This window comes from Psittacula echo, assembly GCF_963264785.1.
Source record: "Psittacula echo genome assembly, chromosome: 2".
Lineage (NCBI taxonomy): Eukaryota > Metazoa > Chordata > Aves > Psittaciformes > Psittacidae > Psittacula > Psittacula echo.
The window spans coordinates 57,609,068-57,623,266 of NC_137737.1; the positions used below are offsets into that span (position 1 = coordinate 57,609,068).

Here is a 14,199-nt window from a genome sequence, read left to right on the forward strand (position 1 = left end):
GAAATGTCCTTGGCAGTTACAAGGCTCAGAAAATGGGGGGGGTGGAGGTGACGGATGTTCCAGCTGGGATGCAGCATTTTGTAACAAATATGTGTGTAGAATGTTTTATGTATTTATATGTTTACATGTATTTACATGTTTACGTGTATTTACACAGTGTTTTGATATATATGAGAAAGAATATATAATATAAAATATATACAGAAATAGATATAAGATCCCTTCTCCCTCTCTGACTTACTCCAGGCTGCAGAAAAGCCGGTTTTGTCCTGTTTTCCCCCTGGCATGAGTTTGCTGGGGCTCTCTGGGGCCCTCTGGACAATGTGAAGCTGACGACCCCGCTGGTTGGGTGGGTTGGTTGTGGAGCATAAATTCAGTGAAAATGAAGAATTTTGGCAGGGAGGGGGAACATTTTTTTTTTTTAAACTTGGTGAGAAAACAGAAGAAAACACCCTTTTTTATTATTTAAACATTTTTGTCTGCGTGTGCTTTCACCTTTGGCTCACAAAAATAGAAGACAAATTGTGTCTTGCTGGAATTCAGGGATTGATGAAGAGCTGCCATTTGTTCCAGAAAAAAATTGGAGCTGAGAAACTTTTTGGAGTGTAAGGTGCAGGATAAACCTGACAAGTTGAACCCTCCATTTCTGCCACTATTCTGCACCATGTCCTTGGTCACATCTTGCAATGGTGTGGAAAAGAGGATGTTAATGTGGCTGGATCCTTCTCCATCCATGAACTGGGTGTTCAGCACAGCAAGACAAAGGGAAGCAGAGGGTAAAGGGTTATCCCACCTGATTTTAATACAAGGCATGAGATTTAGAGCGTGGGACATCCCTTGTGTTTGGGATGCAGCTGACAAACCCATCCTGGGGCTCAGTATCCCCAGGAGAGGTGATGGATGTCCAGAGGTGGTTTGCACCATGCAAAATACATGTCAGTGGAATTAAATACCCAGCAAATGCAGTCTGGGAAGTGTTGGCAGTCACAGCATTTCCCAGCCTGGGGCTGCTGCTCCCTGATTTGAATTTTTCCAGGTAGTGCCTTTCCCCAGGCAGTTTAAAATGGGCATTAAAAAAGCGCATAAATCATCCCAGTGAATCCAGCTAGGGAGTTAGCTGGTAAAATGAGTCAGAGCACACGGTGTAATTTGGGAAATATGAGAGGTTACTGTGTTTTATGTAATTATCTTGTAGAAGCAGGGAGACTTAAAATCCTAATTTCCTTCTATTTAGGGGGTTAAATCTCAGCTGGTGCCTAGAATTGGCTTCCTGCATGTGGCAAATGTCCCCCTGGGGTCTCCACCTGGTTTAGGAGATTGAGGCATCCCCTCTACCGCATGAGTGTGGACAGCTGAGCCAGGCTTTGGACCAGCTTGGTGGTGGGGTGGCCATGGTGCCTCCTACCCCAGGCTGAAGGAATGTCAGTAGGTGCTTGTATGGCCTTGACCTGTCCTTTCACTGGACTTTCTCCTTCTTGGTTGAGTCTCCTGGAATCAAGTTGGTGGTGGAGCTTCTTGGTTATTATCCCTGATTTGGGATGCATAGACAGGGACGGGTGGCAAGGCCGGGCGGGTGTTTTCCTGGGGAAAGAGCCCTCTTGAATTATTTTGTTTCCTTCCTCCCCACAGCTGATAGTCGAAAAAACGACTGACTACCCTTCGGCTGAGTACTCCCTGGTGGAGGATGTAGCCCTCCACTTCACGTGTTTGATGGACAGACTGAACGAGCAGCGCCTCTTTCAGCCGGACCTGTGCGACGTGGACATTGTGCTGGTGCAGCACAAGAGCATCTTCCCAGCGCACAAGGGGGTCCTGGCAGCCTACAGCCAGTTCTTCCACTCCCTCTTCACCCAGAACAAGCAGCTGCAGCGCGTGGAGCTCTCTCTGGAGGCTCTCACCTCCCAGGGCCTCCAGCAGATCCTCAACTTCATCTACACCTCCAAGCTCCTCGTCAACTCCTGCAATGTGCAGGATGTGCTGAACGCGGCCGCCGTGTTGCAGATGAACAACATTGCCTCCTCCTGCCAGGACCTCCTTGACACCCGCTCGCTCAGCCTGGCCACTGACATGGCCCTGCCTGCTGAGGGCTGCGCCGGACCCCCACCCTACTACTGCGAGATCAAGCAGGAGGTGGATGCCCCCCATCCCAAGATCTATGCCCGGGAGGGCAATGACCCCTATTCAGTGCGGGTGGAAGATGGCACGGGTGGTGGGACGCTCCCTCCTGGTCCAGCCAAGCAGTACTACAAGGAGGAAAAGGATGGTGGTCCAGGTGCTGTCTGTAAGATGGAGGGTGAGGAGTCAGAGGAGGACCTGGACAGCCAGGGCTCGTACAACCGGGAGCAGATCATTGTGGAGGTGAACCTCAACAACCAGACCCTCAACGTCTCCAAGGGCACAGAGGGGAAGGGAGCTGCCAGTGAGGCAGCTGTGATGGGGAGGCCTGATGGTGATGGGCGAGACACGGAGGAGGATGGGGAGGAGGAGAATGAGGAAGGGGAGGAGGAGGAAGAAGAAGAGGAGGATGCGGAGGTGGGTGAGGAGGAGGAGGAGGAGCACAGTGAGGAGGAAGACCTGGAGGAGACGACAGAAGAAGAGGATGATGACGACGATGATGAAGATGCGTCAGAAGTGAAAAGGGAAAAGTGTGGGCAGCCCCGCAGAGGCAGCCGGGCTTCCAAAGCCACCAAACCTGCCATGGCAACCAGGTCCCAGGAGATGGCCAAGGTGGAAGAGGAGGAGGAGGAGGAAGAAGGGCAGCGAGGGAGGAAGAGGAAAAAGGAACAGGATAGTTTGGGCCAGAAGGTGAAGCTGGAGGAGAAGCAACACTACCCATGCAAGAAGTGCCCCCGGGTCTTCAACAACCGCTGGTACCTGGAAAAGCACATGAACGTCACGCACAGCCGCATGCAGATCTGCGACAAGTGCGGCAAGCGCTTCCTGCTCGAGAGCGAGCTGCTGCTGCACCACCAGACTGACTGTGAGAAGAACATCCAGGTGAGCCAGCCCCTGGGATGTCCCGCCAGGGGGTGGACATCCCACCAAGGGTAGAACGTCCACCACGAGGTGGAGCATCCTACTAGGGATGGACATCCCACCAAGGTTGGGGCATCCTACCAATGGAGGAGCATCCCACTATGATGGGACGTTCCAGTGTGGGAGGGGCATCCCACCCACCATGGAGGACATCCCATCCAGCTACAACATGGGATGGCCTCATGGTCAAATATTTTTGATGTTGTGGTTGGCACATGGGAGACGGGAGGGAACCTCATTTCACCCTTGTGACTTGTATTCAGGCTCAGGAGGGTCCATGGTGGCATGGGGTGGGAAGGTTTGTGCCAGGGGATTGTGGCTTCCCCTTGGCTGGCCAGGTGGAAGCATGGAGTAATTTTTGAGGAGTAATTTAATTTGAGTTTATTCAGTTAATCTGGATAAAACACTGTGAGCCCCTGATGGAGACACAGTCCAGCTGTTCCCACCCAGGCTGAAACCAATTTAGCTTAGTTCAAAGATTTGCTGACACAAGTTAAAATGGTTTTAATCTGCCTTTTGTGCTCTTTAGCTTGAGTATTAGCGAATTTCCGGATGCATTTGACATCCATGCGGGGCTTGAGCTTGGTGTGTCCTTCACCTAATGCTAACGAGATTGTGTGTTTGCAGACTGACTCTGTTAAATCACTGCTATTTTGGAGGGATAGGTAGGCATCCCATCAGAGCAGCAAACGTGTGTTCCTGCAGACCCCTCCAACCCATCACCTAATCCCTGACGAGCTGTTTTGTCTGATGCTGCTGCTATTAATTAAAAAATACCAACTTCTGGAGAGCTTTGCCCATCATCCTTCCACCACCAGCCAGATTTTAAATGATCTTGCAACAGTCCTAGATGAAGGTAATGAACACAGGGCACCCGGAGGCCTTTGCTGATGGTACTGCAAATAAAAGGGGAATGAAGCAGATCTCAATGTTAGGGTGTATGGGGAACATAGAGACAGGAGCGGTCTTGGATCAAGTGGGTGAAGGAGCTGCTGCCTGCACTGACATTTTGATCCTGAAAAATTCACAGTGCCGGGGTTGCTTTTTTTGGATGCTTTTTCCCAGAATGGGTGAGTGCAGCTCCGACGCCTGCATCATGGTGGCTGTTTCAGAGCCTATCCTAAAGCCTGTGCAATTAAAGGGAGTTTTCCCAGAATGTTTTTTCAGCCTCATCAGCTTTCCTGATGGGTAACATGAGGCTGTCACCTTATTGGTTCCCTCCCCCCTGCTTTGTATCCTTTTTCCAGATCATTTCTGAGTAGGATGAACCACAACTGACCGTGTAGTGACCTCTTTCTGCAGAAAATGTGGATCATTACCTCTTACTTAGTTGAGCATTTTTAATTTTACAAATAGCCAAATTCACTCCAGTTGCTCTGATAATATTGAATAATTTCATCAATATACCCTGGAATTATAGCTGGATGGAAAAGGGATTTTTTTTGACTCTATACCTATAATGGACAGTCTTTATTTCTTAGTTTTTAACCAGATCTGTGGAGGGACCATCCCTCTTATCCCATTTGAGTCTGCTGATTTATTTCCCTGTTTTGTCCCCAGATTTCATCCATAATGCTTTAGGTGTTAAGCTTCACCCTGTGATGGTTTTCCATCGCTGTCCACAGGCTTGCAGGCAACGTAACAGGCATCCTGCCTCCGCCGCCTGAAAACTGATTTATCCATTGCTCTATTGGTTGTTTCTCAGACTCTTTGACCAGCTTCAGTATGGTTTTACTCTTAACCTGCAATAATTTATCTTCTCATTTTTTCCCCCCTCATTCGGATGCGACTTCTACATTTTCAAGTGATGCTTTCTTATGGTAACTGAAGACAGAGCTCAGCCCTCCAGGGTGCTTGGTCCCAGCCTGGGGGCTTTCCTACATTTGCTGTTTTCCTTCTACCTTTAATTTTAGAATTCCCCTGCAGTCTTTCTCATTTTAAGTGCAGAAAATGGATATTGATGTGTCTTTGATATCAGGCTCTGGTCCTGAATTTGTCCTGAAATGTCTCTTACAGCAGAGATAAAACTGTTCTTATCTGTGGAAATATATACTTAGAAACACTAAAACTCAGAGGACTACTCCTGACAAGGTGAAGATGATGGATGTTGGAATGCTTCTGTGACCCTAACTTTGCCTCTTGGGTGCCTAAATAGAATTATATATGGAGAGATACTGTGACTACATGGCATAATGGGATATTTTCCATGGTATCACAGCCTCATTTGGTACAAAATCTGGTCGAAGCCCATCAACGAGCATCTGTTCCTCTGAGTAGGAGGAGAAGCCAGAGGAATCCCTCCCCAGGCGCACTGGTACCACTCAACCATGCTGTTGTGAGATGCCTCCAAGGCATGAATTATTTTCTTAACACATTTGTGAGGAGGAGGGATGGTTTTATCCTTGTTAACCAGGAGGAAGATGAGTCATAGAGAGGTGAAGATCAAACAGTTGACCCTAGGAGGAAAGACAAATTGACCTTGGCGCCTGGCAGGGTCCTCAGCTGCGTGCTGCCTGCCATCCCTGTACTCCAGCAATGGTCTCTTGTGTGGACCTTGCTCTCCAGTATTTCTCTGGGCACTGAACTGGTCTGACATGCTTCAAACTGATCTCATGCCACAGTTGGAGCTTTTACTGGGAGCTTTCAGAGAAACATCAAACTTGCCAGAACTGAAGCAAATCTCTGCCGTAACTTCTTGGGGGAGGCTTTACACATCATGTTGTTCTGCTTGTGCTGATGGACTGATTTTGGGGTCCATTTGAGCATGTTTGGAAAACTCATTTGGTGGCAAAACATCTGCAATACCTGCTGAAGACTGAAGTTGTGCTCCCTGGCTTGGGCTTCTTCTTGTTCTTCTATTCTTTGCAGCCTTCTAATGCACAGAGGGTTGTGTTTTGGTTTTTTATGTAATAGCATCATTGTGTGCAAGAATTCAATCCCCAGCTGGGAATAGAACCTTGGTGGGTGAGCTGCTGTTTATGCAAGTCCTAATTCAGCCATCAATGGAGATGCCATGTCCTTCCCTGAAAAGTCATTGTTCCATCCTCATTGAAATCTGACTTTTGGAGGTTTTTAAGTGACAAGGTCTGTAGCGGACTTGCTGGTCATTATGATTTTTGATGTCTTAGCTGTAGGTTTCCTAGTGATGTTCCTTTTCACTGGATTAAGCTGATAGCCTATTAAGATGGAAATGCTGATGGTCCCTGGGCACGTTCCCCTGCTTCCTTACCCATCCCCCTCTCTCCTTGCAGTGTGTGACGTGCGGGAAGGGGTTCAAGAAACTCTGGTCCCTCCATGAGCACAACAAGATCGTTCACGGCTATGCTGAGAAGAAGTTCTCCTGCGAGATCTGTGAGAAGAAGTTCTACACCATGGCCCACGTGCGCAAACACATGGTTGGTGAGTGCAGGAGGCACTGGTGCCACAGGGAGACCATGTTAGGGGTGTTCGTCCATTGTTTTGGCAATGAAGGGTGTTTTTTTGTCGCTGTTGTGTTGGGAGTTTAGGGCTGGGCTTACCCTTGTGTGAGCTTTCTCACGTCAATGCAGAGGCCTTGAAATTTGGCCCAGTATTTAATGCTGAATGTACGTCTGCTCAGTGCTGGTTTGGAGCAGTCAGGCATGATGCTGGGAAATCACATTTGTTTTATTTAACCAGGAAAACAGACCTCAGAAATGATCAAAGGAGGGTTTGAAGTGCAGTCATCCTTCCAGACCACACCAGCGCCAGGCTTTGAAAAGCAGATTGCACATGACAGTGGTGGTTGGGTCCCCGGGGCTTGCAGGCACCAAAGAGATCAAAAAATGAGGGCTTGGCAAACAATGTAGGAAGTACCTGAAATGTTGCTGCTGTTTATATTCCGAAGATGGCATTGGATTTGCTGGGGTTGAGCACTGGTGTTGGGAATGGCAGATGGGACTTGGGGAGATGGATGCTCAAAGTGCAAGGAGGACTCCTGACGCTGCTCTTCTCCACTTCAGCTCACACCAAGGACATGCCATTCACCTGTGAGACCTGTGGGAAGTCCTTCAAGCGCAGCATGTCCCTTAAGGTCCATTCACTCCAGCACTCCGGGGAAAAGCCTTTTAAATGCGAGGTAAGGTCGTGTGTGTCTCCTCACCCTGCATCTTCTCAAACAAGGACAAAGCCACTGATCTGGGGAAAAATCATCCACTTTTTGGAGCTCCCGCCATGCTTTGTGCCAGTACAGCTGTCGGGATGCTCTCATGCTCTTCCAGACTTTGCATCACCTCCTGGTTTGAAGGTCCTACCAACCTGATGATGAAACTTCTCTGATGCCATGATCTGTCCTTCCAGTGCCTGGATTTTGCATCCAACCCCATCCAGCCTGCACACCGGGCTGGGTATATCCTAAAAAGCCATTTTTTTGGGTTCTTTTTGGGGAAAAAAGTGATTTCTTGCACCATTTCAACATGCTGGCAATCTGGGGGGAATGTGGGGATGTTCTGGGTGCTCATCAAAAGCTCATCCCCTTCTCACTTCTGCAGAACTGCAATGAGCGCTTCCAGTACAAGTACCAGCTGCGCTCCCACATGAGCATCCACATCGGCCACAAGCAGTTCATGTGTCAGTGGTGTGGCAAGGACTTCAACATGAAGCAGTACTTTGATGAGCACATGAAGACACACACGGGTGAGAGCTCCCGCTTTGCCCACAGCCCCTGTAGGCAGGCATCTGGGGGAAAGGCGATGGAAGGGGGTAGCATCTTTGGGTGGATGGGGTTTTGGCAGGGGACAGCCCAGATAGCAGGGGACACCAGCTTCTCATCTGTCTTCCCCCATCCTTAGGTGAGAAGCCCTACATCTGTGAGATCTGTGGCAAGAGCTTCACCAGCCGCCCCAACATGAAGCGGCATCGCCGGACCCACACAGGCGAGAAGCCATACCCCTGTGACGTTTGTGGCCAGCGCTTCCGCTTCTCCAACATGCTGAAAGCCCACAAGGAGAAATGCTTCCGCGTCAGCAACCCCTTGGCTTCGGACACGGCCGTCCCCCAACCTGCCACCAGCCCTGCTCCGTTGCCTCCTGGCCCTGGTGTCTCCCCTCTGCCCCTGCCACTGCTCCATCCCCTTCCACAGACCCTCCCTCCTCCTCCTCACCTACCGCCACCCCCTCCCCTGTTTCCTGCGGGCAGGGTAAATTCAAGCAACAACTAGGTGCCCCCATCCCGGCCATGTGCCTGCACAGACTGCTCAGCCCTTTGGGAATGCCTCCCCCCAGGGGAGTCAAAGCTTTGCTTGCTCTCTACCCCTTTTCCTCCTCGTTTTGGGGTTGTTTTGGTATGTCTGTCCTTTTTCTCACCCGTCATTCTCCACAGAGAGGGGGAGCAGGAGGAAGCCCCCCGCACCGAGGAGCATGGGTGTTGCAGGGGGGGCTGCCATCCGTCCGTAAGGGTGTAGGTAAAAGGCGTCGCTTTCTGTTACATCTTCCCATGCATCAGCTTCATCTTCAGCCAGGATGCTGGTGGTGCTTGGAGGAGCAGGATGCTGTGCCATCTAGGGTTGTGCTCACTGGTGGTGCACACCCTCTTGCTAGCCGAATGAATGCCTGCCGGTGCTTTGATATTTATAATAAGCCGAAATCTAGTTAGTGGTGCTTGAATCCCTGTACTGTAAAGCTGGTCTTTCAATCCAGGCTCTTTTCCCAAGAGGCTGAGAGGTGAGCACCACAGAGGAGCCCCCGCCAGCCCTGTCTGCCAGCCCCAGTGGCCCGCGGCGGGTGAGCAGATGTCCCTGTTGGAAAGCTGTCAGCCTGCTCTCATTAGCAGCACTTGCCATGTCTTCCTTCCCTGTGACAGGTTTTCCTCCTAGGTAGGCGAAAGCACAAACACCAGCGTTGCATCTCGGGGCATTGGCAGCTCGCTGCCAGTTCATTTTTGGGGTGCCCTAAGGGAGTCGGTCTCTGGTGTGCCCTTTCTGCTAATCCCAGCAGGAGCTGGGCTCCTGGAGATGCTCTGGAGTTGGAAAATGTCCCTGGGGGAGGGCTCAGATGGGCCCGAGACCAGCGGGAATGTAGTCTGGGATAGAGAAGAAGGATGCTGCCATTTCTCATCAGAATCGGCCCAGAATAGTGCCTTAACAATTTGAATAAACCCCTGTCTGATGGGTGAGCTCCAGGCTAGGTCCCATTGCAAGGTTCAGAGCTAAAGCCAGACCACATTCAGCCTGATGATGGTGTCTCATCCTCCAATTCATTGCCTGCATCGCTCTCCCAAGCTTTGCCACTCCCTTTGGGGTTGTCATCTGTTTCTCTGCCCTGGCTTGGGGGGACCACTGGGGACCAGTGAGGGCTGTGTTTGATTTGGTGATGTCCCACGGTGTTGGTTAGCACTTCTTTGGCAATGTGTTTGTTGAAGCTGAGTAGGTCTTTGGTTTCACTTCAGGCTGGCTTTATGCTGGTGGTAGGAGGTTTTGCTGTTAACTTTTTGTTGGTCCAAGCTGGGTATCTTAATGCTGTGCTCTGCATCAGGGAGTCATGCATTGGCCTGTGTGGTCTTTCTTCCTGGGGAAATGTCCCTTTTGGAGCTGAGGAGAGCCGGGAGCACTGTATGCAGGGGCTGCAGAGCATCCAGCACGGGCAGAGAGGTGCTGGCCAAGAGGTAGTGTGCATTGCAGTTGATGTCTTGCTGTCAAGGCCAGCGCTGTGAATGCATGTGGTCAGGTCATGGAGGAAGTGGTGAGCTATTGGTAGGCAAGAAGGAAGAGAGGACCTTGAGCAGGCTGCAGGAGGCCTTTCTTATTTGCATCTTGTTCTGGGTGACAACAGGGTGCTGGGCACAGTGGGCACAGGCCACATCTGACCCTGCAAGAAATCTTGGTGCATTGTCTCCTGGACTAAATCAGCAAAATGTTTGGACAGCATTGAGGCTGGCCCTGCAATGATGGGAGGATTCAGCCATGTGCTCGGGGGCTTTGCTGAACGGGAACATTCAGGAACATTGCCCTGATAGGGACAGGACAGGGGAGCATCTGCTGTTGTCCTGACTGCTCTTTGACAGAATGGGTTAGGTGACTTGTTCCCTCCTGCTGAGTGATGGTCCCCTGTGCCTGATGTCTTCAGAAAGCTGGCTGCTCTTGTAGGTGTTAGCATTTTGGAGCAACAAATCACTTTTCATCTTCATGTTGTCTGGGATCCTGTGGACTCCCAACATTGCAGTCAGTGCCAGTGGGCTCATTCTCATCTCCATCTGCTTTGAGCAAACGTAGGGTGCAGTGGCAGAGCTGCCTCACCATATTGACCTTCTCATATGGGTACCAAAGGCTTCTTTGCTGTCCTTTCTCATGACCTTGGGGCTTATTAGGATGGCACAAAGCCTTCTCAAACACACACCCATGAGGGTGGTCTTGGGGCCATTGGCTTTCTGAAGGGACCATGATCCAGAAGGGAAGACGATTGTTTTAGGGGAGCATTCAGTGATATCCTTGGATGTGTTGGAGGGCCTCAGTAGAGTGGTCCATGCTGTCTCCTCCTCCACTGCCTCCCAGATCACATCCCCTAGGACTCCCTTGTGCTTCTTACCTGTCACACTCAGCCTTGAGATTGGATAGGAGCACTGCACCCCAAGGAGGGCTGACCTTGCCTGTATGGTCTTTGTGATGAACTGCATCAGCCTACCTGGCTGGTAGACTTCTGCCCCCAAGTAAACACACCCAACATTTGCTCCCTTGTACCTCTCACCTGGAGGTGGCTTTCCCTGTCCCAGTTTGTCCTCTCCGAGTGAGGACCTGTCCCACTTGGATGTCACTGTGAGATGAGAGCACCTTGTTGAGGCTAGAAGCCCAGCAGAAAGCCCAGTGACCCCATCTGCGCCTGATCCCCTTCAAGAGCCTGCTCATAGAGCCACTTGGAGACGTCGAGATGTGACCATGCACACAGCACTTTGGAGAACCAGATCCTTGCTGCTCCTTCCCCTCTCCAGGGCCTGGGCAGTTCCTAGGAGTCCTACATGGCCTCTGAGCCCTTTTTGTGTACACCCTTACTCGGCCCCAGTGTGTCTCTTCATGTCTGGTTTTTGTTAATGTACTAAGAGCTCAAAACGAGTCAGTCCCGCATCCATCCCGGTTGGCCCTGTTGGCACCCGTTGGGTTAGACAGGGCGGGAGGTGGGGGAGTTGGGTCCGTTGTTCTCAAGCTTTTTATGGCTTATTTTAATTTTTTTTTCTTTTTTTTTTTTTAAACTCTTGCACCTTAATCTCTCACATCCCTTCTTCCACAGACTGCGAGGGTGGAGAAGGGCTTGATTTCCATTACGCAGTTCATGAATACACCACAGCACAGTGCTCAACTGACAACTCTGCCCGTGCGTCTAACCCCAGACCTGTCTGGGTTTGAAATTCCCCCCTCGCTTTCATTTGAACTCTGGGAAGGGAGGGAGTCATTTTGGGGGGGTCATTTTTTGGTTTATCTATCCCAGGAGCCTGGTAGCACAGACCAGTTAGCCTCATGGTGCCCCTGAGGCACAGCTGGCCCTTCGGACCACAGCCATAATCCCAGCGCGGTGGGAAGGTGGTGATGGATGGACAGCCGGCAGGTGGGAACGGCTGTGACAGTGCAATAGAAACGAGCATCCGCTGCTAGACAACTCCACTGATTAAACTCTTGGTTTGCCTGAAGTCAAGAGGGAAGGATGGACAGACAGACGCCCTTTGTTCACACGGACGGAGAGAGCTTCCCCACGTGCGGCCCTGCCTAGTGACATGTAACCATGGTGGGAATTGAGTTGAACTTGCGAAGGAAGAAAATAATTAAAAAAAAGGAAAACAAAAAAAAGGAATAAGAACAACCTCAGTAGCATGGAACTTGAAGGAAATGAATGAAACCCCAAGCACTTGCCTCAAAACTAATTTCTCATGCCTGGTGTTTGGCTCTGTATTATTTTACAGCATTCAGTATCAGTTGCCCAAACATGCCAAGTTACGAGTGTATCAGTGGCTCTACTAGTGTGAACAAACTAAATGAAGCACTTTATTCTGTATAGATAAGGGAAGGCGGGGAGGGGAAGCTTGGATGCTTTTCGGAAGCGTCTTAAGTAATGTTCTAGGAAATGTATTATTATTACTTTTTTTTTTTTTTTTTATGACCATGTGTAATCAATATATGTTTATCTTTAACTCCAAGTACAGCAGTTACTCTCTTTGGGATTGTGTGATGAGGGGGAGGCTGAGATGGTTGGGTTAGTCCATCAACATGGGGCCAACTGGGGCGAGTTACTGCCTACCGCTGAAGCTGGCAAGTCTTGCTTCGTTGACAGCCCCATTGGCCAATGTCCAGGAGGTCCCAAGAGGTTCATCAAAGCTGCCTTCCAGGGCGCAGCTCACAGTCAGCCTTGACGCCAAGGGCCCAATCTGAATCCCCATCCCAAACCATTTTCTACCTTGGGGTGCTGGGGCTGCTTTCTGGGCCATCCATGGGCAAGACGAGTCATGGTAGGGTAGGCTGTTTTGGGTTGTCCCTAAAGGCCAGGTCCTTGGCCATGCTTTTGGCCTCTCACCAAGACACGTCAGCTCTGACAGTGGTGAGAGGTCAGAATTGGGCCTTTCCACTGCGTTCTCCCAGTCTGGAGGTGTTATGACTGTTACCAAAGAGGTTGCAAGTGGAAGGACTGAATCAATAAACAATTTGTCTTTTATAAAAGAAAAAGTAAAGCTCCACCACTTTCTTTGTTACCTTAATTTTTATGTTTGGTTTGATTTTAAAGGCCCTTTGCAGGCAGTTGTGTGAGTTGTCAGCCAAGCAGGATGGGCATGTTGACTGCTGCTGTTGCTTCGTATGTATAGACTTTGTGTTGGGTTTGGTGGGAGGTGAGTGTGTGTGAGAGAGGCAATTAGACTGTTGTTGGGCAAATAAAATAGCTTTCCAGGAAATGGTGATGAGTGAGTAGAGGAAGGGGCTCAGTGTTTACAGCCCTGGGGGCATATTAGGGAGGGTGGGGGCTGATGTCCTGGGTCCTACTGGCCCCAAGAGGTCTGGGTGAGCTACAAGCTGCATCTCTCGGAGCTCCTCTATAGGCAGTGCAGAAACCAAGGAGCCCATCCAAAAGCACCCCGTGCCTTTATTGATTTAAAATGGAGTGGTGGGAACCTTGCCAGCTAATATCAGCACTGATATTGGGAAGGTAATGGAGAGATGATTTTTCCCACCCTTGGGATGCACCTTCTCCTTTGCCGCTGGCATTGCCTGGAGAAGATACCCATGGGGGGACCTGTACCCCTGGAGCTGTGTGCTGGGCAGCAGCAAGCAATGATGCCTCTCTGAGTATTCATGTTGGCATTTCTTATCTGTGATTGCCTTTGGACTGAAGCAGCCTCTTGGTGTGGTGGTGGTCAACATCTCTGGGCCACGCTTTTGCTTGGTGATGTGCAACTTTGCGGCCTTCCTTGGGCCAACGCTGGCTTGCATGCACTAGTTTTGCCCCTCCTTGCTCAAGCAATGGGGTATTTCAAGCTCTTCTGGGTCCTCTTGTACAACAGCTGTTTTTCCTTTTATGTTTTCTTGCTCTGAGCCATTGGTGGCATCTCCCACAGCTTTATAATGAATGTGAACCACACAAGAGCACTAAGCTCCTATTAACTGTATTCCTGATGGACATTTGGGAGGTGAGCGATCAAGGATGAGGACCAGTTTTAATCACCACTCCTCAAGCTAATAACAAGGGACCATTCTGTAACAACTCACTGAAGCTCAGCAACATTCCCCATTGAATTTAAAGGGCCCAGATTTCCCCCAGGAGAGCCAAGCAGTGGGTGGACGGGGATTAACACTCTCTTAGGACCAAGCGCCAACAGCTTGCCATTCTGCATCCAGCAAGCAGAGCTTTAAGCAAAGGTGTTGATGTCTCATCCCAGGCAGGAAGTGGTGTCCTGCCACTGCAATAAATGACTGTTGAGAAATTGTTATTCTATGCATGGATTTCTTTTTTCTTCTTAATTTTTCTTTTTCTTTGTGGCCATAGGCTATTCTACATTTGGCAGATTCAGCTTCAATTAGCTTGGGAGTTGTCCACAAGAATCTGTGCAGAACTGGGTAGAATGTGATTTTTTCTTCTCTCTCTCTTTTTTTTTTTTTTTTTTTTTTTTTAACATACTTGATAGTTTCAAAGGTTTTTGTGGCATTTTTTGGGGTTTTTTTTGTTTGTTTGTTTTCTT

General features: G+C 49.8%; 1 protein-coding gene across 1 annotated transcript; it reads left to right on the plus strand.

Annotated features, from left to right (window-relative positions):
• Positions 1-1,635: 1,635 nt before the first annotated feature.
• ZBTB47 (zinc finger and BTB domain containing 47) lies at positions 1,636-8,212 on the plus strand (the record flags this gene model as incomplete). Its single annotated transcript, XM_080611424.1, has 5 exons — positions 1,636-2,997; positions 6,288-6,435; positions 7,017-7,132; positions 7,545-7,689; positions 7,845-8,212. The coding sequence occupies exons 1-5, from the start codon at positions 1,711-1,713 to the stop codon at positions 8,210-8,212; spliced, it is 2,064 nt and encodes a 687-aa protein (XP_080467550.1). The 5' UTR covers positions 1,636-1,710.
• Between the last annotated feature and the right edge of the window lie 5,987 nt (positions 8,213-14,199).